Source organism: Hemiscyllium ocellatum, chromosome 9 (assembly GCF_020745735.1).
Source record: "Hemiscyllium ocellatum isolate sHemOce1 chromosome 9, sHemOce1.pat.X.cur, whole genome shotgun sequence".
NCBI lineage: Eukaryota > Metazoa > Chordata > Chondrichthyes > Orectolobiformes > Hemiscylliidae > Hemiscyllium > Hemiscyllium ocellatum.
Genome location: NC_083409.1, coordinates 112873491 through 112897164, shown reverse-complemented (window position 1 = coordinate 112897164; position 23674 = coordinate 112873491). Strand labels below are relative to the sequence as shown.

General features: G+C 46.6%; 1 protein-coding gene across 1 annotated transcript in view; it reads left to right on the top strand.

Annotated features, from left to right (window-relative positions):
* LOC132819201 (collagen alpha-1(XXIV) chain) overlaps positions 1 to 23674 on the top strand; it is a 429304-nt gene that overhangs the window by 177305 nt on the left and 228325 nt on the right. Inside the window, exons 9-12 of the mRNA XM_060830653.1 lie at positions 3305 to 3358; positions 5792 to 5836; positions 14746 to 14799; positions 16546 to 16590. Of these exons, the coding sequence (XP_060686636.1) occupies positions 3305 to 3358; positions 5792 to 5836; positions 14746 to 14799; positions 16546 to 16590 (198 nt within the window). The remainder of the gene's footprint in view (positions 1 to 3304; positions 3359 to 5791; positions 5837 to 14745; positions 14800 to 16545; positions 16591 to 23674) is intronic.

The following is a 23674-nucleotide window of genomic DNA, read 5'->3' as shown; positions in this document are numbered from 1 at the left end:
AATTTCTTCTCTCAGATGGTTATGAGTCTTTAGAATTCCCTATCATAAAGAGCTGTGGGGGCAGAGTCCTTGTGTATATTTAAGGTGGACAGAGAGTGATTCTCGGTCAGTTGGGAAATCAAGGGTTCCAGGGAAAAGACAGGAAATTGGGTGTAAGATACTGGACACTGGGTTTCCTCCAATAGTCCAAAGATGTGCAGGTTAAGTGAATTGGCCATAGGAAATAAAGGGTTCAGTGATACATTCAGAGCCTGGGTCTGGGTAGAATGCTCCTCACAGGGTTAGTGAAAAATCAATGGGCTGACTGGCCTGATTACATACTTTAGGGATTCTATGAATGCCAGATCAACCATGATTGTATTGAATGGTGAAGCAGGCTCGAGGGGCTGACAGCCTCCTCCTGGAGTATGGTGTTGACCAACAGGAATAGTTCAGGGAGCTGGGAGGAACCTCTGTCAGACCAGGTCCCTGAGGGGAAGGTATGGTCATGGAAGAAGAGGTGGGAGCAGTCTCTTGGCTGTCCTTACCTGGTCTGACCTACATGTGACTCCAGACCCACAGCAAATGAAAACAGAAATTGCTTATGAAACTCAGCAGGTTTGGCAACATCTGAGTTAACGTTTGAGTCCATTGAGCCTTTTAGATTAGATTCCATACAGTGTGGAAACAGGCCCTTTGGCCCAACAAGTCCACACTGACCCTCCAAAGAGTAACTCACCCAAACTCATTTCCCTACATTTACCCCTGACTAATGCACCTAACGCTATGGGCAATTTAGCATGGCCAATTCACCCTAACCTGCACATCTTTGGACTGTGGGAGGAAACCGAAGCACCTGGAGGAAACCCACGCAGACACGGGGAGAATGTGCAAACTCCACACAGTCAGTCGCCTGAGGCGGGAATTGAACCCGGGTCTCTGGCACAGTGAGGCAGCAGTGCTAACCATTGAGCCGCCCTTCTTCAGAGCTGACTCTTAACTAGGCAATTATGGATGGGCAATAAATTCTGGCCCAGCCAGCGTTGCCCACATCCCATGGACAAACTTTTGAAAAACTCTCCCCACTCGCTGGGGAAGAACGTTGCCCTTGTATTTCTGATTGGATTTATTCATGATAAGGAATCCTGCAGCAAGTAACTCCCCTCCTGACTTCCCAAAGTCCTGCCCACCATCTACAAGGCACAGGCCAGGAGTGTGATAGAATATTCCCCACTTGCCTGGATGGGTGCACCTCCAACTCACCACCATCTTCTCAAGGACAACTAGGAACAGGCAATAAATACTGTGACACCTATGTCCCACAAGTGAGTAAAGAAATCATTTACTTACATTCTCTAGTCTGAGCTCTCAACAATTCATAACATAATGTCCATATGTTCTATCAAACTTTTCCTAAGTTAAAAACCTCTATCAATTGACCCATCATCCCTTAGGCTCTTTGCAAATGCAAATGTTGTTCCAATATGAGCCACACTGGTTTCACGTACAGTTGTCATTAGGAGAAAGAACAGATTTTTTTTCTTGGCAAGAATTTCAAACTCTTGCTGTTTGGCTGATCTTTGCTGTAATCCCTGGCCTGCTACTGGTCAGACTCTGATACAGCCCTCGGCCTGGACATAACTCGTGTCGATGAATGACAAGCAGTCTGCCACTTTACCCTGCACAACCCCACCCCAGCCCAAAAAACCCTCACCCTGACCCCTCACTCCACACCCCAATGCTCACCCCACCCCCACCCCCGTGTCCTTCACCCTGCCCCTCTCCCTCATTTTGAGAGGACTAGGGTATAAGAGCAGGGATGTCTAAGGCTCTGGTCAGACCTCGATTTGGAATAATGTGAGTAGTTTTGGCCCCCGTATCTAAGGAAGGAGGTGCTGGTGTTGAAGGGGGATCCAGAGGAGGTTTACAGGGATGATCCTGGGGATGAAGGCCTTGTAACATAAGGAACAGTTGTGGATTCTGGGTCTGCACTCAGTGGAGTTTAGAAGGATGAGGGGGGTATCTGATTGAAACTTACTGAATACTGAGAGGCCTGGATAGAGTGGGCGTGGAGAAGATGTTTCCACTGATAGGTGAGACTAGGGCCCGAGACCACAGCCCCAGAGTGAAGGGGTGACCCTTTGGAACTGAGATGAGGAGGAATTTCTTCAGCCAGAGGGTGGGGAGTCTGTGGAACTCATTGCTGCAAAGGGCTGGGGAGGTCAAGTCATTGAGTGTATTTAAGACAGAGAGGGGTTCCCAATTGGTAAGGGGATCAATGTTGAGAAACATATAAACCATGATTGAATGGCAGAGCAGACTCGATGGGCCGAATGGCCTAATTCTGCTCCCGTATCTTATGGAGAGTTTGGACAAACTAGGACAGACTGGGCCAGTACCTATTGGAGTTTAGAAAAGTTAGAGATGAAACAGAGAAGACCCTGCGGGGTCTGATGGGATGAATGTGAAAAGGATGCTATTCCCTTCTTGCAGAAGCAGTATCCTTAAATATTTTTAAGACAGAGGTAGATTAATTCTTGTTTAGCAGAGAAATTGAAGGTTATCAGGGACAGACAGCAATGTGGATATGAGGTTACAGTCAGATCGTGAAGGAAGGAGAAGACTCAATGGGCTGAATGGCCTACTTCAGATCCTAATTTATCTGTCCATGTTCTCGATTGGCGTGAGACACCCATCTGTTCATTAATGCCCATCACGGAATGCCCTTACCTAGTTTGACCACCATGTGACTCCAGACTCACAGCAAACTGGGTGTTTTTTAATTGATTTACAGGATAAGGGCCTCTCTGACTAGGCTAAGGATCATTTATTGCCGATCCTTACTTGCACAGACAGCAGTTAAGAGTCAGCCACTGTGCAGTCAGTCTGAGTCACCTGGAGACCAGACCAGGAGATCCTTGCCCTGAGTGACATTTGTGAACCTGATGGGTTTTCCTGACAATTGGCAATGGTTTCATGGGCATCATTAGACTCTTACTTCAAAACTGCTCTTGAATTTGAATTCCACTGTGGTGGGGTTCGAACCCCAGTTCCCAGAACATTACCTGCTTCGATGGATTAATAGTCTAGCGATAATATCGCTGAGCCATTGGCTCCCCAAAATGGCTAAGTCCGTCAGAGAGTTATATTGGAGAAGGTGACTCATCACTTTTTCACAAGGTAGTTAAGGATGAGCAAAAACTGCTGAGAGTGACCTCCACATGCTTCCTTTCAATAAATCTAGGATTGTGCCCAAGGTGTCCCCTTTGGTCTGTTATTTTTTGATGGTGGTCTGTATTTTAACGTCCGATGTTTCTCTGTGCAGGGTCCTCCCGGGCTGGCTGGAAATCCTGGAGTGAGTGGATACCCAGGCAGGCAGGTGCAGTAACTACACTTTGGATTTTACACTGGGGTCAGGCTGCTTCTGCCTCAGTCCCACAGTCGGCCAATCGCGGCCTTTCTTTACACCCTCGTATACCCTTGCTGGATTTGCATATGTCAAGCTTTTGTTTGGTGCCTAGAACATGAATCATACTGAAAAGGGAGACCTGCTCTTGCACATTCTCATCAGGACCAAATGCCCAACTTCAAGTGATGGTTACAGCTTTTACTGCAAGAGAAATGAGGTGCTGATTGGCTGATAAATTGGCTGAGGTGTTTATATGAATAAAGCAATGGGGAACTATTGGCTCCCTAAGTTTCTCTATAATTTTATTTAAATTTGTGCAAATTCCTTTGATTTGTATACATTGGCTCCCTGTTGAAGAATGTGTGTCATGCTTTTCTTAAATTGGTATTAGTGTAGATAGCGACACATTTGGGATTGTTGAACACGTACAATATTAGAGGCACATCCATCAGTATTGATTTGACCACAAGACAGAGGTGTGGAAGCAAGGCCATTCAGCCCATTGAATCCACTCTGCCATTTAATCATGGCTAGTGGGCATTTCAATTCCACTTACCCGCACTCTCCCCCAGCCCTTAATTCCTTGTGAGATTGAGAATTTATCAATCTCTGCCTTGAAGACACCCAACATCCTGGCCTCCACTGCACTCTGCGGCAATGAATTCCACAGGCCCACCACTCTCTGCCTGAAGAAATGTCTTCTCATTTCCATTCTAAATTGACCCCCTCTAATTCTAAGGCTGTGGCCATGGGTCCAAAACTCCCCGCCTCACGGAAGCAACCTCCCAGCGTTCACCCTTTCTCAGCCATGCATTATTTTGTAAGTTTCTCTTAAATCTCCAGTCAATCTTCTAAGCCCTAATGAATTCAATCCCGGGATCCCTAGCTAATCACCATATGTTAGGCCTACCATTCCAGGGATCATCTGATTTGATGTTGGATTTTGAAAGGGGGGTTAGTTGGACAGTCTGTACTGTGTCCATTATGAAATACTGAAGAAACATTGCTGGTTTTGATTTTAGAAGTAAAGGGGCTCTAGTTTAAGTTTGCATAAAAGTAAATCATAGTCAGATTTTGCCACATGTTAGAGGACAAATTTGCTTGGCAAATAGGATTTTATTTCTTGTTTATTGATGAAACCTGGAGTGAGTTTCCTTTACTTTAGACAGTGTCCATAATCAGGCATTAACCTTGAAGACAAAGTCTAGAGTTAGGATGTTAGCAACAATCCACTTCTACCTGGAATTCTTCAATAGGATTAATCCTTTTCCGAAATGAAAGACCAGAAGGGTCACTTTGGGATAAGGGTGACTTCAGCCCAAGGAGCCACCAGTAAAAGGCTGATGTCCTTCCAGAGTACACATTGTAGTCATGAACAACAATAATTCAGATGAGGTTTGAGGGGTTGAATGGCTCCCTTTTGTCCCAATTTTTGAATGGTTAAATTAAACCACACCGGAGATTGACTTGGCCATATTTCATATTTTGGCGATTGTGGAAAATAAGGCTGGAATTCCAACTCACTATTCTGACCAGGATTGTGACAGCATTGACTGGTGAAGTTGGGCTTATGATAGGCTAACCCATTGGTGGATTTGAGAAATGTACAAAAAGTAACTGAATAATTTGTTTTAAGTCTAATTCTGATTGATCACTGCCAAGTGTGTAAAATATAAAGGAAGAATAATGGCTGAAGTTAAGACACTGACACTAAATGTTGGCATTTAGGATAGAACAGATTCCTGAGGCTGAATGGCCTCCTCCTGCACCAATCCTCTTTGACCCATGTTCCTTGTGTAGTCAAAATGTTACATCGTGGAGTAAAACAACAACATAAAGTGGCATTTGAATTTTGAGAGTAATTTGTAAGTTGGCATATGGTGTCCACAGTTCTTATTAACTGAAAGGCTGTATAAATCCTGCTCATAGTTGATAGGGAGGTCTTTGAGAGTTAGTGCCACCATGTCTCTCAACGTTCATTTTGTTAAGAGCAAGTGCAATGTCAAAGGGAATCAGGGAAGACTCGAGGAGGATATTTTTTCCATGTGTGTCAGCTCTCCATTCTCATGAACAAATCAGGGAATCAGGTCCCACCATGTGAGAGGCAGGCATCTGGCTGAGACTATCTCCAGTTGGATAGTGAGAAGGCGGGTTCGCTCTTCAGCACAGTGTTGTGAAAGTTGGGTTCCAATTGAACATCCTCTGGTACTGAAAAAGCAACAGGTTGACCTCTCAAAAAAGTGAGAGGGATAAAAAGAGAATGTGGCTGTGCCAAGATGGCAGTACCTCCAATCCAAGCCTTTTAACCTTAAACTGAAACCTGGCCTCAGCAATTGGACTGTCTTTGTGGAGGGGAACCTGCGATCTTAACTACTAATATGTTGTTTCCTCTCTTTATTACAGGGTTTGGTTGGGCCGAAGGGAAAGCCTGGCCCGAAAGGTAGACGGGTGAGTACAACTTTGTAGATGCTTGAAGAATAACAGCAAGTGCGATGTGAAACAAGGAAGAGTTAGAACAGGCCATTCACCCCCACCCATCTCCATTCAACAAATTTATGGCTGATCATCCAGCTCAACTCCACCAACCCACTCTCTTCCAGTGTCTCTTAATTCCTTTAATACCTACAGAAACATACATCAGACATTGGAGCAGGCCATTCAACCCTTTGAATCTACTTCACCATTCATTGTGACTGTGGCTGTTTGTCCAACTCAACAGTGTGTTCCCTCACCTCCTTTGATCCCATTAGCCTCCAGTGCTGTATCCAACTCCTTCTTGAAGGTTTTGGCATTGATTGCTTTCTGTGGTAACGAATCCACTCTCTGGGTGAAGAAATTTCTCCTCAGCTCAGTCTCGATTTTTGTGCTGAATACATTCGATGACTGGTCATCCAAAGTTCTCTGGGATAGAGGATTGCAAAGATTGATAAGTGAATTTAAAGATCAACGAGTGAAGAAATGTTTCCTCATCTCTGTACTGCAGATTCCGCATTCTAAATTCCCTTTCCAGAAGAAGACTTTCTAATATCCAAGGATTATTATTATCCCAGAACACCTGGAGAAGACAGATCCCAGAAGAAATCCCGACTTGATAGATCACATGTTATGGTATTTTTGTTGAGCTAGTTAAGGTGGTAGCTAGTCACTGAGACATATTTACATCTGAGACAGTTAGAGACGGATAATAAACACTGGCCTGGACAGTGACACCCGCATTGCATGAATGAATTGTGAAAAACAGTGTATTATATATAGATATAATTTTTTGGAGCTTGAATTTCAAAATAGTGGGTATCTGGGTGTTTAGCATCAGGAATAACAGCTGTTCAAGAAGGGAGCTCACCTTAACTTTTCCAAGCAATAAATGCAGGCCCAGCCTGTGGCGCCCACATCCCATGAGCCTATAAATAAAACATGAACAGTTCTCAAATATAAACGTTGCTTTGACTGAACCTTGCAGCACAGAAGATGGCCTTTCAGCCCATTAGGTTTTTGTCTGCTTTGAAGAGTAATCCAATTAGTCGCACTCCCCCACCACCTTCAATTTGTTTTGCAAATTCCTATCGAATTTGCATCCGCTGCCCTATCAGGAGACTCTATTGCAAATCCAAACTACTCTCCGGGTAAAGGAAAGGATGTCTTCTTGTCACCTCTCACCATTAGTCAATCATAAGAAGTTGAAGATCTATATATTTGTTGGTTTTGAGTCATCAATTTAGAACGCGTCCGCCAAATTTTCTGCTAGTTTCACTCTCTTCAACGGTAAGCCATGTTTCAGCCTTATCCATCTCCCTGAAGACACTTTTAGACACCTCCTGTCCGTCCTCTCCACATTCTTCACAAACGATTATGCCCGGAATTGAATACTGCAGCTGGAATGAGAGATTTATAAATGTCTACCATAACCTCTTGGATTCTGCTCTGCATGCTTCTATTTATAAAGCCCAGGTCCCACATACTTCATTAGCTTCTCCGTTAACCTCCGTTAACGTGTGAGTATCAGAAACAAGAGTGATGAACTTACAGCATGGATCAGTACTTGGGGCTACGATGTTGTGGCCGTAACGGAGACATGGGTTTCACAGGGGCAGGAATGGTTGCTTGATGTTTCGGGGTTTAAAATGTTTAAAAAGAATAGGGAGGGTGGAAAAAGAGGAGGGGGTGTAGCATTGCTAATCAGAGAGTGCATCACAGCTACAGAAACGAAGGTTGTTGAGGAAGGTTTGTCTACTGAGTCAGTATGGGTGGAAGTTAGGAACAGCAAGGGAACAGCCACTATATTGGGAGTTTTCTACAGACTTCCTAATAGCAGTAGGGAGATTGAAGATCTCATAGGCAGGCAGATTCTGGAAAAATGCAAAGGTAGCAGAGTTGTTATCATTGACTTCAACTTTCCTAATATCGATTGGAAGCTCCCAAGTGCAGGTGGTTTGGATGGAGCCGTTTTTGTCAGGTGTGTTCAGGAGGGTTTCCTTACTCAGTATGTAGACAGGCTGACAAGGGGAGAGGCCATTTTGGATTTGGTGCTCGGCAACGAGCCAGGACAGGTGTCAGATCTCGCGGTGGGAGAGCATTTTGGTGATAGTGATCACAACTGCCTCACATTTAGCATGGCCTTGGAGAGGGAAAGGAGCAGTTACCGAGGGAAGATATTTAATTGGGGAAAAGAAAATTATGTTGCTATCAGACAGTAGTTGGGAACTACAGACTGAGAGCAATTGTTACACAGAAAGGGCACAACAGACATGTGGAGAGTGTTTAAGGAGCAGTTGTTGCGAGTGATGCACAAATTTGTTCCTCTGAGACAGACAAGAAGGGGTAAAATTAAGGAACCTTGGATGACGAGAACTGAGGAGCTTCTCATCAAAAGGTAGCAGCTTACGTAAGGTGGAGGAAGCAGGAATCTAGCACAGCTTTAGAGGATTACAGGCTTCCTAGAAAGGAACTCAGAAATGGACTGAGGAGAGCCAGGAGGGGGCATGAAAAAGACTTGGCAGGAAGGATTAGGGAGAATTCAAAGTCATTTTACTCATACATGAGGAATAAGAGAAAGATCAGGGAGAAGTAGGGCCGATCAGGGACAGCGCTTGTGTGGGGAGTCTGAGCAGATAGGGAAAGCCCTAAATGAGTCTTTTGCTTCAGTTTTCACTAAGGAAAGGGACCTTGTTGTGAATGAGAACTTTGAGGAGCTGGGAAACAGGCTTGACCAGATCAAGATTGATGAAGTTGATGTGCTGGAAATTTTGGAAAACATTAAGATTGTTAAATCCCCACGGCCAGACCAGATTTATCCTAGGCAGCTCCAGGAAGTGAGAAAGGAGGTTGCTAAGCTGCTGGCGAGGATCTTTGCCTCCTCACTCTCCACGGGAGTTGTACCAGAGGATTGGAGGGAGAAGAATGTTGATCCTCTTTTCAAGAAGGGGAATAGGGAAATCCCTGGCAATTACAGACCAGTCAGTCTTACAGCTGTGGTCAGCAAAGGTTTAGAAAGAATTCTGAGGGATGGGATTTATGACTATTTGGCAAAGCATAGTGTGATTAAAGGCAGTCAGCATGGCTTTGTGAGGGGCAGGTCATGCCTCACAAATCTTATTGAGTTCTTTGAGGAGGAGACAAGACAGGTTGATGAATGTTGAGCAGTGGATGTGGTGTATATGGGCTTCAGCAAGGCATTTGATAAGATTCTCCATGACAGGCTCATTCATAAAGTCAGGAAGTATGGGATGCAGGAAGATTTGGCTATCTGGAATCAGAATTGGTTGGCTGACAGGAGGCAGAGAGTGGTTGTAGATGGAAAGTATTCTTCAAAGTTTGGGAGAAGATTTGTAGCTCGGGTGCTTGTTGTTGTGGTTCTGTTCGCCGAGCTGGGAATTTGTGTTGCAAACGTTTCATCCCCTGTCTAGGTGACATCCTCAGTGCTTGGGAGCCTCCTGTGAAGTGCTTCTGTGTTGTTTCCTCCGGCATTTATAGTGATTTGTATTTGCCGCTTCTGGTTGTCAGTTCCAGCTGTCCCTAAGGAAAGCATTCAGCCTGGAGGCCAGTGTTGAGTGGGGTCCCTCAGGGCTCTGTTCTTGGGCCTCTGCTCTTTGTAGTTTTTATAAATGACTTGGATGAGGAGGTTGAGGGGTGGATTAGTAAATTTGCTGATGACACAAAGATTGGAGGTGTTGTTGATAGTACTGAGGGCTACTGCAGGGTCAGCACAACATAGACAGGATGCAGAGATGGGCTGAGAAATGGCAGATGGAGTTCAACCTAGATAAATGTGAAGAGATGCATTTTGGAAGGTCAAACTTGAATGTTGAAGATAGGATTAAAGACATGATTCTTGGCAGTGTGGAGGAACAGCGGGATCTTGGTGTTCAAGTGCATAGATCCCTCAAAGTTGTCACCCAAGTGGATAGGGTTGTTAAGAAAGCCTATGGTGTTTTGGCTTTCATTAACAGGGGGATCAAGTTTAAGAGCCGCGAGGTTTTGCTGCAGCTCTACAAGTCCCTGGTGAGATGACACTTTGAATATTGTGTCCAGTTCTGGTTGTCCTACTATAGGAAAGATGCAGAGGCTTTGGAGACTGTGCAAAGAAGGTTTACCAGGATGCTGCCTGGACTGGAGGGCTCGCCTTTTGAAGAGAGGTTGAATAGGATCAGACTTTTCTCTCTGGAGAGAAGGAGGAAGAGAGGAGACCTGATCAAGGTGTACACAATAATGAGAGGAATAGATAGAGACAATAGCCAGAGACGTTTCCCCAGGGCAGGATTGACTGGTACGAGGGGTCATAGTTTTAAGATATGAGGAGAAAGGTATAGAGGAGACGTCAGAGGTAGGTTCTTTACTCAGAGAGTTGTGAATGCATGGAATGTGTTGCCAGCGGTGGTGGTGGAAGCAGAGTCATTAGGGACATTTAAGTGACTGCTGGACATGCACATGGATAGCAGTGAGTTGAGGGGTGCGTAGGTTAAGTTACTATATTTTAGATTAGGATTAAATCTCAGCACAACATCGTGGCCCTAAGGGCCTGTTCTGTGCTGTACTCTTCTATGTTCTACCTTCCCAGAACACTGTCCCTTCCCCACCCGGGGCATCTTCACTCCAAGCCCACTTTAAAGTTGTAAAGCTGCTTTGTCCATCCATCCTAATTTGATCCGTCTTGGCATAAATAGTTCAGAAGATTTGCTCCTTACAGTGAGATCTGATTGAGCATTTGACCAGCTGATGCTTCCTTTTGTGCAATTATAGTTGTCAAAGTCGGTAAAATCTCCAGTGAGATTTGAACCCACTGACCCATGTTCGGTGAAGCTATGGATCTATAAAGTGAGCTGTGGAATTGCCCGGACATCTGTAATAGTTGTGCCTCGATTTGCAGTATTTTGGATTCGCAGTTTGGAAAAAGAAATCAGCTCCTTAAGGGATTGTTGAAGAATAGAGCTTTTATATTCAATGTTGGATATTTTAATGTGTAAATTGAGCCAGTTTTTCTTGTTGTCCTCAGCATTTTCATTTCTGATCACGGACTTGCTCTGTAACAATGGGCATTTCTCATTATATCAATCTTACAACACAGAAGGAGACCATTCAGTCTTACTGTTCTGTGCTGGTTTTATGCTCTATACAAATTTCCTCCCACACCTTCAACGTCTCACCCCACCCAAACAATCCCACCACCCCGTGGCCGAATACTTTAACTCCCCCTTCCAGTCCCCCAAGGACATGCAGGTCCTGGGCCTCCTCCATCGCCAAACCTTAACCACCTGTTGCCTGGAGGAAGAACACCTCATTTTCTGCCTGGGACCCTCCAACTACATAGGATCAAAGTAGATTTCACCAGTTTCCTCATTTCCCCTCCCCCACCTTATCCCAGTCCCAACGTTTCAACACAGCATCACCCTGTTTAACTGTCCTACCTGTCCATCTTCTTTCCCACCTATCTGCTCCACCCTCCTCTCCGACCTATCACCCCACATTTATTTACCTATCGCACTCTCAGCTACCTTTCCCACAACCCTACTCCCGTCCCATTTATCTCTCAGCCCCCTTGGCCCAGCAGCCTCATTCCTGATTAAGGGCTTATGCCCGAAATGTCGATTCTCCTGCTCCTTGGATGCTGCCTGACCTGCTGTGCTTTTCCAGCACCACACTCTCAAATCCCAACCTATCAGTCTATCCTTTTAATCCAGCTTCCATTTAAAGGTATTAATATTCATTCTGACCATTCCCTGTGGAAATTAATCTCACATTCTCCCTGTTCTCTGGATGAAATATTTCCCTACAAAAGCCAGATAGACTCTGGGATATGGAGAATGGTGGGATCACAGAGCTCTCTCATTTTTATTGGTTCATTCATGGGATGTGGGCATCACCAGCTGCACCATGCATTTATTTCCCATCCCTAATTACCCCTTGAAAGGTGGTAGTGAACTGCCTTCTTGAACCGCTGCAGCCCATGTGCTGTGGGTGAAATAACTCCACAGGGGCTGAGAATCCATCACCAAGCCCCTTCTTTATTTACAAATGAGGCATCCTCGACACTGATCCAGCTCCCTCAGGGCCAGCTCTCAGAGTGAACAAAACCTCAGACACTCCTATTTCTATCTGTCAGCCAGGGCTTCCTGATTGGACCAGATTAACAGCCCCAGTCAGGGAACTCACGTTTTAGGAGGTCCACCTACATTACAATCGCTGCAGTAGGTAGCCCCTGTGATGGGAATTCCAGACATTACAGTGTGTACCTTCTACGAAATGCACTGCGGGATTCTCTGACAGCACCTTCAAAGCCCTGACCATGACTTCAACTACCAGGAAGGACACAGACAGCAGGTACATGGGAACCCCTCTCCCCCTGAAAGTTCCCCTCCAAACTACTCACCATCCTGACTTGGAAATATATCACCGTTCCTTCATTGTTGTTTGGTCAAAATCCTGGAACGCCCTGCCTAACGGCATTGTAGGTCTGGAGTAGGAGTCAGCTGTTACTAGGGGGCACAGCTTTAAATTAAGGGGAGGTTGGTAAAGGACAGATGTTAGGGGTAGATTCTTTACTCAGCGAGTTGTTCATGGAATGCCCTGCCAGTATCAGTGGTGGACTCTCCCTCTTTATGGTCATTCAAGCGGGCATTGGATAAGCATATGGAGGTTATTGGGCTAGTGTAGGTTAGGTAGGCTTCGGTCGGCGCAACAAGGAGGGCCGAAGGGCCTGTACTGCGCTGTATTTTTCTATGTTCTATGTTCTATGTCTACCCATAGCACATGGACAGCAGTAATTCATGTTCTTTAGGTAGCTCACCCCCACCTTCTCAAGTCACAATTGGGGATTAATAAGAAATTCTGGCCCAGTTATTGATGCCAACATCCTCGCAATGAATAAATAAATCCCAACAGGAAAAGATCGATCTTAACTTTGTGGATCATGCTGTGTCGGAGAAAGTGAGGACTGCACTTGCTGGAATTATCAGGGCTGAGAATGGCGTGCTGGAAAAGTGCAGCGGGTCAGGCAGCATATGAGGACCAGGAAAATTGACATTTCAGGTATAAGCCTGATGATTTCTGATGAAGGGCTTATGCCTGAAACGTCGATTCTCCTGCTCCACAGATGCTGCCTGGTCATGCTATGGACCCAGTCTTGCAGTCTGTTCCTCTGATTGGCCAGGTCTGGGTCTACCTGCATCAAACTTGAGTCTTGTTTCACATCAAATACCTGAAATTATGTTGGTTAGAACAGATTACCTCATCTTACTCTTGAATTTTACCCTAAAACTATATCCAACAAGCGCAAAGAGAAACTGAAGGAATTACTTTACAATTTCCTACCTAAAAGTCAATCAAGGTCTCATTTTCTCATGTGGTCTGATAGATGTAACTCTGTTCATCCATAAAGCCTGCACTTGGACAGCACCTTCAGCAAAATAAACTGGTCGACAGGAATGGACTTAATCGATAATCTCTGATGCTGAGCTGAGAAAGGCCAGATGATCTGAAATCAGGTCAAATACAGTTTTCAGCAGCATGTGGAAGGAGGAGAGAAGGAGAGATGGTGAGGATGAGGATAGAATTCCTAATGTGCCAGAGGCCAGCATTGAAGGAGCGCTGAGATGTGTTTGGTAGGAATGCTCACGTATTGCTGATGTACCGTCATTGCTATAGAATTATGGGAGCCCCTGTGAGTCATGTTTTTACCAAACAGCAGGTCGATATTCTTAAAACTAAAGGCAGACTGTAAAGTAAGCCAGATTGCACAATTGTTCCACAACAGCCCATTGAGACTGTCCCAGCTTCTGGTGGGAGCAATTGACCCAGTGCCACTCCCTGACATTCTCGCTGTAACCCTGCACACATTGCCTTTTCAGACAGTAATCCAGTTCTCATGAAAGCTTTGATTAATTCTGCCTCCACCACACCACACTAATAACTCACTACTTATTAATCTTGAATTTGTGGTAAGCTCTGATTTAGATTTCCAGCATCTGGAGCATGTTTAGAGATAGTGAGAAATTTCCCCCTTTAGTCACGAACCAGTGGGAGTAGTTTTTAGGTAAGGAGTAGGAGGTGTTTTGAGAAGAAACATTTTCAGTCCAAGGGTGGTGGCTATCGGGAACTGATTGTCTGAAAAGGTGGTTACTGCAGGGATTCTCACAACATTTAAGGAATATCCAATTGACCATTTGAAATGGTCTTGGCCAAGTAATGGAAAATCGGATTAGAATGGGATATCTGCCGATCAGTAGGGGCATGATGGGCTGAACAGGCTCATCTGTGCTGTGAAAGCTCTAGGCTGTATAATTAAACAAGTTATAGTTTTTCCCACATGTTACTCCATCTGATAAATTTCTGCCCACTCACTTTACAGACTCTTTATGCCTTCTTCATGATGTACTTTCTTTGTATCATCAGCAGATGTAGCTTCCACACATTCAGCCCCTTCATTCAAGTGATTGATATGAATTGGAAATAGCTGAGGTCCCAGCACTGATTCCTGTGGCACACCATTCGTTATTTCCTGCCAACTTAAAGACTACCCATAATGCCCATTGTCCACTTCCTGTTAGCCAACCAATCCTCAATCTATGCTAATCTGTTCCCCCCTACAGGATGAAAAGAGCTTGTTTTTGGAATAGTGACCATTAAGGTTTACAGGATGCTGAAGGGGGAGGCGGGAGGGAGAAGCAGAGGATTGCTGGGAAGGTGATAAATATCTGGGAAACTGCCAATGCTTCTGGCCTGCTCCCACACAGTGTACCCATTATTCACTCTCCCACTTTGACTTTGTTACTGAGAGACGGAGCAGCTGCCAACTGAGCCAGCCCAGGAGTGGTTTTGATTGGCATTGCTTTTTCATTAATTGATGGCTACGGTTTTCTCTGCAGGGGTTTATCGGGCCTCCTGGGATGGTAGGACCACCTGGGCCAGAAGGTAAAAAGGTAAGTGTGTTCCCAGAATGCGCTCCGGCGGGATTATTCAATTGGTCCACAGTTTCTGAGTCTGATCCCTTGGCTGAGTGCAATAAACATTTCAAAAGTTTCTTTTATTCATTCATGGGATGTGGGCATCGCTGCCTAGGCCCATCCCTAGTTGCCCAAAGGATAGTTAAGGGTAAATCACATTGCTGTGGGTCTGGAGTCACACATAGGCCAGACCAGGTAAGGATGGCAGTTTCCTTCCCTAAAGGACATTACTGAGCCAGATGGGTTTTTCCTGACAATCGACAACAGTTTCACAGTCATTAGATTCTTAAGTGCAGAGTTTTACTGAATTAAATGTCTACCATCTGCCTTGGTGGGATTTGAACTCAGGACACCCCAAGAACATTGCTGAAAATGCGTTGCTGGTTAAAGCACAGCAGGTCAGGCAGCATCCAAGGAACAGGAAATTCGACGTTTCGGGCCAGAGCCCTTCCTGATGAAGGGCTCTGGCCTGAAACGTCGAATTTCCTGTTCCTTGGATGCTGCCTGACCTGCTGTGCTTTAACCAGCAACGCATTTTCAGCTCTGGTCTCCAGCATCTGCAGTCCTCACTTTTTACCCTAAGAACATTATTGACAACAAAAATAGGAACTGCTGGAAAAGATCAGCAGGTGTGGCAGCATCTGTCAAGAGAAATCAAAGTTAACCTTTCAGGTCTGGTGATGCTTTCCCCAGAACATTATCTCTGTCTCTGGATTAATACTCCAGTGATAACGCCACTTGGCCATCTGCACCCCTTCCAAACAATACCAAAGCCCATTGTCATTGTCTTTAAATCACGGCACAAGGGCAATCCTGGCAATGCCAGCAATGATTGCCCATCCCTAACTGTCCCTGAGAAGGTGGAGGGCCACATTCCCTGATTGACTTTCTGGGACTTTTCAGATGGGATTTATTTCAGATGAGTGGAGGACTGCTGAGAAGGTGATAACTATCTGGGAAGCTGCCAATATGTACCACGATTTCTGGCTGCTCACCCTCCCCCTTCAGAATCCTGTAAACCTGATCAGTGACATCCCAGACTCTGGCACCAGGGAGGCCACATACCTTCCGGGAGTCCTGTTCCTGACCACATATAGCCAGGAAAGGGATTGAGGATCTGAAAAGTGACTACAGAGAGCTAGTTTGGAAGCTGAAGAGCAGGATGAGTAGAGTGGTAATCTTGGGTTTGCTATTGTTGCCATGAGATGGTGAGGTGAGGAACAGTCAGCAAATGACCTCTCGACAAATGGAGGTCCCGATGCCTGAGGTAAGTATTTTAATGAGAGATTTAAAAGGAAATCTCATGCTGGATATGGAGTCACATGTAGGCCAGACCAAGTAAGGACAACAGATTTCTGCCCCTCAAGGACATGAGCAAACAATAATCTGATGTTTTCATGGTCACCAGATTTTCTTTCATTGTTAACCTTGAATTTAAATTTCCCAGTTGTGATGAGACTTGATTACATGTTCCTGGGCCTTTAGTCCAGGCCTGCAGGTTATTTCCCCCAAAACATAACCACTTAACCTCAGTAACCCATGGGATCACAGAAAGATAAGCAAATACTTTGTTTTTTCACACCTTTGTTACTGAAAAAATGTTGCTCATTTTAGACTTAGGATTGTCTGACTTTCTGTCTGTAATTCAACCGTTTGAAAGTTTCACCGCATTTCTGTTGTTTATGAAGGTGTATTGTGTGGTGTGTGTCATTTCCTTTTCAGGGTATTGCTGGACCCCGTGGGAAAAAGGGACCCAAGGGGAGACCGGTAAGTTCTTTTCTTGAGCAAATGATACCTTTTAGATTTTGAAATCTCACCCCAACCCCGTGAGTGACCATGATTGTGTGGTGCTGTGAAAGTTCTTAAGCCTGAAATGACAGTTTGTCGTATAAATCTTACACACATTTCTGTGACCTTTCTTGCTCAGAGGGCATAATTAAATCTGTTAAGGTATCACAAAAAGGAATTTCACACAATCATACCTCCGTCTTAATGCCAAAGTGTTTTCTGTCTTTGAAAGTCCAGGGAGTTCTGTAGTTTGATTGGCAGCATTGATATTGCAACACTGAGCTTTCACAATACTGCAGCCATTTACTTTCTAAATATTTATGCTTTTCTTAATACGTTCTGAGGGTAAAGGCTATGCAATTAATTTAGGATAAACTCAAAGAACTGCAGATGTTGGAAATCTGAAACTGAAGCAAAGCACGCTTAAAAAATACAGAGGGTCTGGCAGAATCTATGAACAGAGAAACAGATTTAATATTTTGAGTCGGGTGGCCTGAGATGAGGAGAGATTAGTTCTCCAACAGGATTGTGGAACTCACTGTCCCAAAGTGCAGCTGTCCCTATCCCCATCCCCAATCCTGAAGAAGGGTTACACCCAAAATGTTGACTTCTCTTGGTTAGGCCACTGTTGGAATATTGCGTGCAATTCTGGTCTGCTTCTTATCAGAAAGGTGTTGTGAAACTTGAAAGGGTTCAGAAAAGATTTACAAGGATGTTGCCAGAGTTGGAGGATTTGAGCTACTGGCAGAGACTGAACAGGCTGGGGCTGTTTTCCCTGGAGTGTTGGAGGCTGAGGGGTGACCTTATAGAGGTTTACAAAATTATGAGGGGCATGGATAGGATAAATAGACAAAGTCTTTTCCTGGGGTCAGGGAGTCCAGAACTAGAGGGCATAGGTTTAGGGTGAAGGGGAAAGATATAAAAGAGACCTAAGGGGCAACTTTTTCATGCAGAGGGTGGTGCGTGTATGGAATGAGTTGCGAGAGGATGTGGTGGAGGCTGGTACATTTGCAACATTTAAGAGACATTTGGATGGGTATATGGATAGGAAGGGTTTGGAGGGATATGGGCCGGGTGCTGGCAGGTGGGACTAGATTGGGTTGGGATATCTGGTCGGCATGGACAGGTTGGACCGAAGGGTCTGTTTCCGTGTTGTACATCTCTATGACTCTATGACTGTCCACCTCCTGATGCTGCCTGCCTTGCTGTGTTCTCCCAACCTCGTATCTATCCCTCCTGACGCTGCCTGCCTTGCTGTGTTCTCCCAGCCTCCTGCCTGTCCCTCCTGATGCTGCCTGCCTTGCTGTGTTCCCCCAGCCTCCTTCCTGTCCCTCCTGATGCTGCCTGCCTTGCTGTGTTCCCCCAGCCTCCTTCCTGTCCCTCCTGATGCTGCCTGCCTTGCTGTGTTCCCCCAGCCTCCTGCCTGTCCCTCCTGATGCTGCCTGCCTTGCTGTGTTCCCCCAGCCTCCTGCCTGTCCCTCCTGATGCTGCCTGCCTTGCTGTGTTCCCCCAGCCTCCTGCCTGTCCCTCCTGATGCTGCTGGCTTGCTGTGTTCCCCCAGCCTCCTGCCTGTCCCTCCTGATGCTGCCTGCCTTGCTGTGTTCCCCCAGCCTCCTGCCTGTCCCTCCTGATGCTGCTGGCTTGCTGTGTTCCCCCAGCCTCCTGCCTGTCCCTCCTGATGCTGCCTGCCTTGCTGTGTTCCCCCAGCCTCCTGCCTGTCCCTCCTGATGCTGCTGGCTTGCTGTGTTCCCCCAGCCTCCTGCCTGTCCCTCCTGATGCTGCTGGCTTGCTGTGTTCCCCCAGCCTCCTGCCTGTCCCTCCTGATGCTGCCTGCCTTGCTGTGTTCCCCCAGCCTCCTGCCTGTCTACCTTGGATTCCAGCATCTGCAGTTTGTTTGTGGAGTGGAGACGGCATCAATCCACAGATTCAAGAAAGAAATAGCTATGTTTTGGATGAAAAGCAGAATTAAAGGGCTGCAGGGAGCCGGCAGGAGAGTGGAGTTGAGACTGGGATAAGATTAGCCCTGATTATGTTAAATAGCACAGTGCACTCAAAGAGCTGAATTGACTACCCCGCTCCAAATTCATATGTTACGGGGAGATTGTGGGGAAAATAGGGTTGAAAAACCCTATGATTGAATGGTGGAGCAGGCTCGATTCGCTGAATGGCCTGATTTCTGCTCCTATGTTGTATGGTCTTATGTTCCTATGAATCTTCCTCAGATGGATTCCAGTGAATTTTACAAAATCAAAGAATGTTTCCTCTGAGAATGGAGTGCTCGTGAGACTCACTCCCATGGGGAGGGGTTGGAGCTCATAATATTGATGCATTTAGAGGAAGCTGCCAGAACACACGAGGGAGAAAGAATGACAAGGATGGACTGATAGGGTGAGGTGAAGAGAGGTGGGTGGGAGCTTGGGTGGAGTTTAAGGGTCAGCATAGACTACTTGGACTGAACGGCCTGTTTCCCAGTTTTACATTTGCTGACGTTTACCCTGGAATCCTGTGTAACTCTCTTCACTGGGGAATGATGCAATCATAGAGCGACATGGGTTGAGAAAGGTCAAAGATGTTCTCATTGAAATGATCATGAGTCACAGGTTGGATTGAAGAGTCTGTTTTTGGGCTGTGTAACTGTATCACTCTCTCGTCCTGTCAGAGGCTCAGAGATGGTTGGCACCTTCTCCCAGATTGGAATTGGGGCTGGAGGCCCCCGTCAGGAATGGGGTTGTTGGACATTATCAGAGAGGCCTTGAGGGCATTAAAGCACTTCTTCTGGGTGTGAGTTCCATCTTCTCACCTCTCTCTGGGGAAAAGTGTTTCTCTGATTGTTTTTCTTCATCCATTCATGGGAGTTTATGAGTGTGTCTTTGGAGCGTTTTCTTTCCCCTCCTGGTAGTCATTTGTTATGACAAAGAGCAGGGTAGGGAGCTTCTTTTGGCACCCCTGGGTCAAGATATGACCTTTCCCTGTCCAATGCGGCTGACCTCCCATCAGTAGTTCCTCAATGACTGGGGATGTTGGCTTGAGAGAGGTCACTGATACAGGATTTGGAGGATGTTGTGAAGATATTGCATGTGATGTCTCTCTTGGATTTTGAGGTATCCGCCATTTATTTTGTACTTCTGACTGAAGGTGGGTAACGTTGCTGCCCTGCAGAGTGTGTGCCTGGTGCCTGTGTTGAGGTCTTTATCACCAAATGCAGTGTTCCTCAGATAGCTAAAGGCTGCAGTGGCATCCCAGCACATTGGAGGTTACATTGAGTTTCATGTTGATGTGTACTCTCACTGGAAGGAGACTCTGATGCTGTGAGAGTGATCCAGACTGTGTTGTGGTTCGTCGTGAATGGATCTTGATCGTCAGGGAACAGGTTGTGGAGCAGGAGCAGGTTGGCAGAGGACTTTTTTTTGCCGGATGTTTAGGCAAGGCCCATTCTCTCAATGCTCTGTATATGCATGATTACAGTTTGGAGTTGAGCTTCTTATTATGTGCAAATGCTGGCGTTATCTGTGTCATGCAACTCAATGGTGGAGGTGGTTGGAGTGGTCTTGCCTCTGGACTGGGCTTCATGCAGTTTGAACATTTCTTGCTCATCCCTTAGAGAAGATTCTCTTCAGCAGGAAGCTCCATGGAGATGGGATGCATGATCAGAAATTCAACTGGACTCACCACATAAACACAGTGGCTACAAGAGCAGGTCAGAGACTGGGAATCCTGCAACGAGTAACTCACCTCCTGACTCCCCAAAGTCTGTCCCCAATCTACAGCGGCACAAGTCAGGAGTGGGATGGAATACTCCCCACTTGTCTGGATGGGGGCAACTCCAACAACACTCAAGAAGTTTGACACCATCCAGGACAAAGCAGTCCACTTGATTGGCACCACATCCACAAGCATCCACTCCATCCACCGCTGACACTCAGTAGCAGCAGTGAGTACTGTCTACAAGATGCACTGCAGAAAATCACCGATCCTCAGACAGCACCTTCCAAACCCAGAACCACTTCCATCTAGAAGGACAGGGGCAGCAGATGCATGGGAACCCCAGCCCCTGTAAGTTCCCCTCCAACCCACCACCATCTTGACTTGGAAATATATCACTGTTCCTTCACTGTCACTGGATCAAAATCCTGGAATTCCTTCCCTAAGGGTGTTTTGGATCACATGGTTCAAGAAGGCAGTTCAGCCCCAACTTCTCAAGGGGCAACTAGGGATGGGCAATAAATACTGGTCCCAGCCAGAGACACCCATAAAGAAATGAAAGTGGGTGGAGAGTTGAAGTGAGGAAGATGGTGAAGAGTTGATGTAGGAACATAGTCGTGTTTGATCCTGGCTTGCCTCCGTAATGGATATGATGGTGAGGAGAGGAGCTTGCAGGAGGCTGTGCAGCAGAGAATGGTGACAGATTCCTGCAGGAGGAGGATCTTCCATAATCCCTCTGGGTGACAGTGCCAAAGGCCTGTGTGAGGTCAATGAAGACCCATGCAGAGGGTGATGCTGCTTTCTGCATTTATCTTTGACTTGTCTTACCTTGGAGATCATGTTCATTCAGGATTGAACCTTCATTGTGACTCTAGAGGAGCCAGTGGATGGAGAGTTTAAGGAAGGTTTTTCCCTGGGGCTGACAGCAGGGAGGCTCCTGTGTGGATCCCATGATTGATTTCAGCAGCTCTCTTAGCACGGACAGAAAGTGGGAAAATAGGGTTGAGAAATGTGTACGTCATGATTGAATGGCTGAGCAGACTCAATGGGCTGAATGGGCTAATTTCTGCTTCAATGTCTTATGGTCTTATGGTCAATCTTGAAGATGGTCACAATGGCAGTGTCCCAGAGATACTTGGTCTCTGGTTACCTCACAGTGTGGCAGTACCAGCTATTGGCAGTGGGAGCTGGGATAGCAGGGGTAGATGGGGGAGTGTGGAGAGCTGGGAGAGCTTGGGAGAGTGGAGAAGCTGAGATGGAGAGGGAGTGTGGAGGGAGCTGCAAGAGCAGGGGTAGCTGGGGGCGTAGTGGACCTGGGAAAGCTTGGGGGAGATGGGGTAGCGGAGGGGGAGCAGGGAGAGCTGGGGGAACTTGGTGAATGGGGGACACTGGGAGTGTGGGGAAGTGGGGGGAGATGGAGGAGCTTGGTGAGTGGGGGGCACTGGGAGTGCGGGGGAAGCAGGGGGAGATGGAGGAGCTTAGTGAGTGGGGGGCACTGGGAGTGTGGGGGAAGTGGGGGAAGAGGGAGGAGCTTGGTGAGTGGGGGGACACTGGGAGTGTGAGGGGAACTGGGGGGAGATGGAGGAGCTTGGTGAGTGGGGGGCACTGGGAGTGCGGGGGAAGTGGGGGGAGAGGGAGGAGCTTGGTGAGTGGGGGGGCACTGGGAGTGCGGGGGAAGTGGGGGGAGAGGGAGGAGCTTGGTGAGTGGGGGGGCAGTGTGAGAGCGGGAGGAGCTGGGGGGAGATGGACGAGCTTGGTGAGTGGGGGGCACAGGGAGTGCAGGGGAAGCGGGGAGAGATGGAGGAGCTTGTTGAGTGGGGGGCACTGGGAGTGTGGGGGAAGCGGGGGGAGATGCAGGAGCTTGTTGAGTGGGAGGCACTGGGAGTGCGTGGGAAGCGGGGTGGGAGATGGAGGAGCTTGGTGAGTGGGGGGCACTGGGAATGTGGGGGGAGCTGGGGGGGGAACGGGAGGAGCGGGTGGAGGAGAGGGAGTAGGGGAAGCTGGGGGTAGAGGGGCAGCTGACGAAACAGGGGGAGCAGGTCAAGAAGGGGGAGTGGGTATAGCAGGGCAATTTCCTGGTCAACCACACAATGGAATGAGCCGTGTAGCCTGGATCCTCACTGTCTACAGCACCAGGCTTACATGCCCCACCATCATCACAATACAACCTCCAAAACCCATGGAGAAGGCATCACCAAAGATAATTTCCTGTGCCACTTATTTCACCAACCATCTGGGTGAGATGGTGGTCTCCTGGCAGTGTCACTGGGCCAGTAACCCAGAGACCCAGGCTAGTGCTTTGGAGAGATGGGATCAAATCACACCAGATGAGCTGGTGAAATGTAAATTCACTTCACTTCAACTCCTCTCAGAAATGGCAACTGTGAAACTCTCATTGGTTATTGTAATAATATATAGGCCAGCGAAAATCCCTCACACACCAACACAAGAGGTAAATCATTGAGGGTTAATCAGGAGCAATGCTGTTCAGTGATACAATTCACATCCCACCAAGTCAGGGATGCAACGCAAAATCAAAATACTACAGATGCTGGAAAGCTGAAATAAAGACAAAACAAAAAATTGTAGATAACAAGTCAGGTAGCATGTGGGGAGACAAACCATTTTAACTCCTGTAGATTTACTATCTCAGATCAATGCTGCAGTGACACTAGTTTCTATATCTGATCTGATTTGACTTATTATTGTCACGTGTACCATGATACAGTGAAAAATATTGCTTTGTGTGCTATCCAGGCAAGTCATACCATACATAGGTGCATCAGGGTAATAGAATGATGAATCTCTTATTGTCATGTGTATTTTACAATAAAACATAGTCAAAAGCTTCCACTGTCGTTGTGATTTTAGGACCATTTTGAATAGTTTAAGAATAATAAGAAAAGGATACAGCTTAAAGAGAGTCCGTCATCCTTTTGCCTCCACTACCAGTGCTGGACCCATCCAGCAGTGAAACTGCAAATCCCCAGGCCTGTCTTTCACCGCTGGTCCTACCTCAGTGTCACTGCCTCGGCCAAAGTAGCACCAAATACTGGGTTCCTGTGTTCACCCCTCCAACGGCCAGCTCCCCTACTCTTGCCCACTGAAATGGCCCAGTAAACCACCCAGCTCAAGGGCATTGAGGAATGGGTGACAAATGCCCACATTCCATGAAAAAATAAAGAAGGAAGCAAAAGCGCGATTGTTTAGAAGTGAGGAGGGAATGAAGTATTGCGAGGACCTTGCTACTTGCTAAAGTCACATATGCCTTCCATTAACAGCTGGTTAGAATACAGGACTGAGATTGGGTCTGTTCACCACAACTCTCACAGAGGGAGGTAGTTTCTGAGGATGTGGGCTG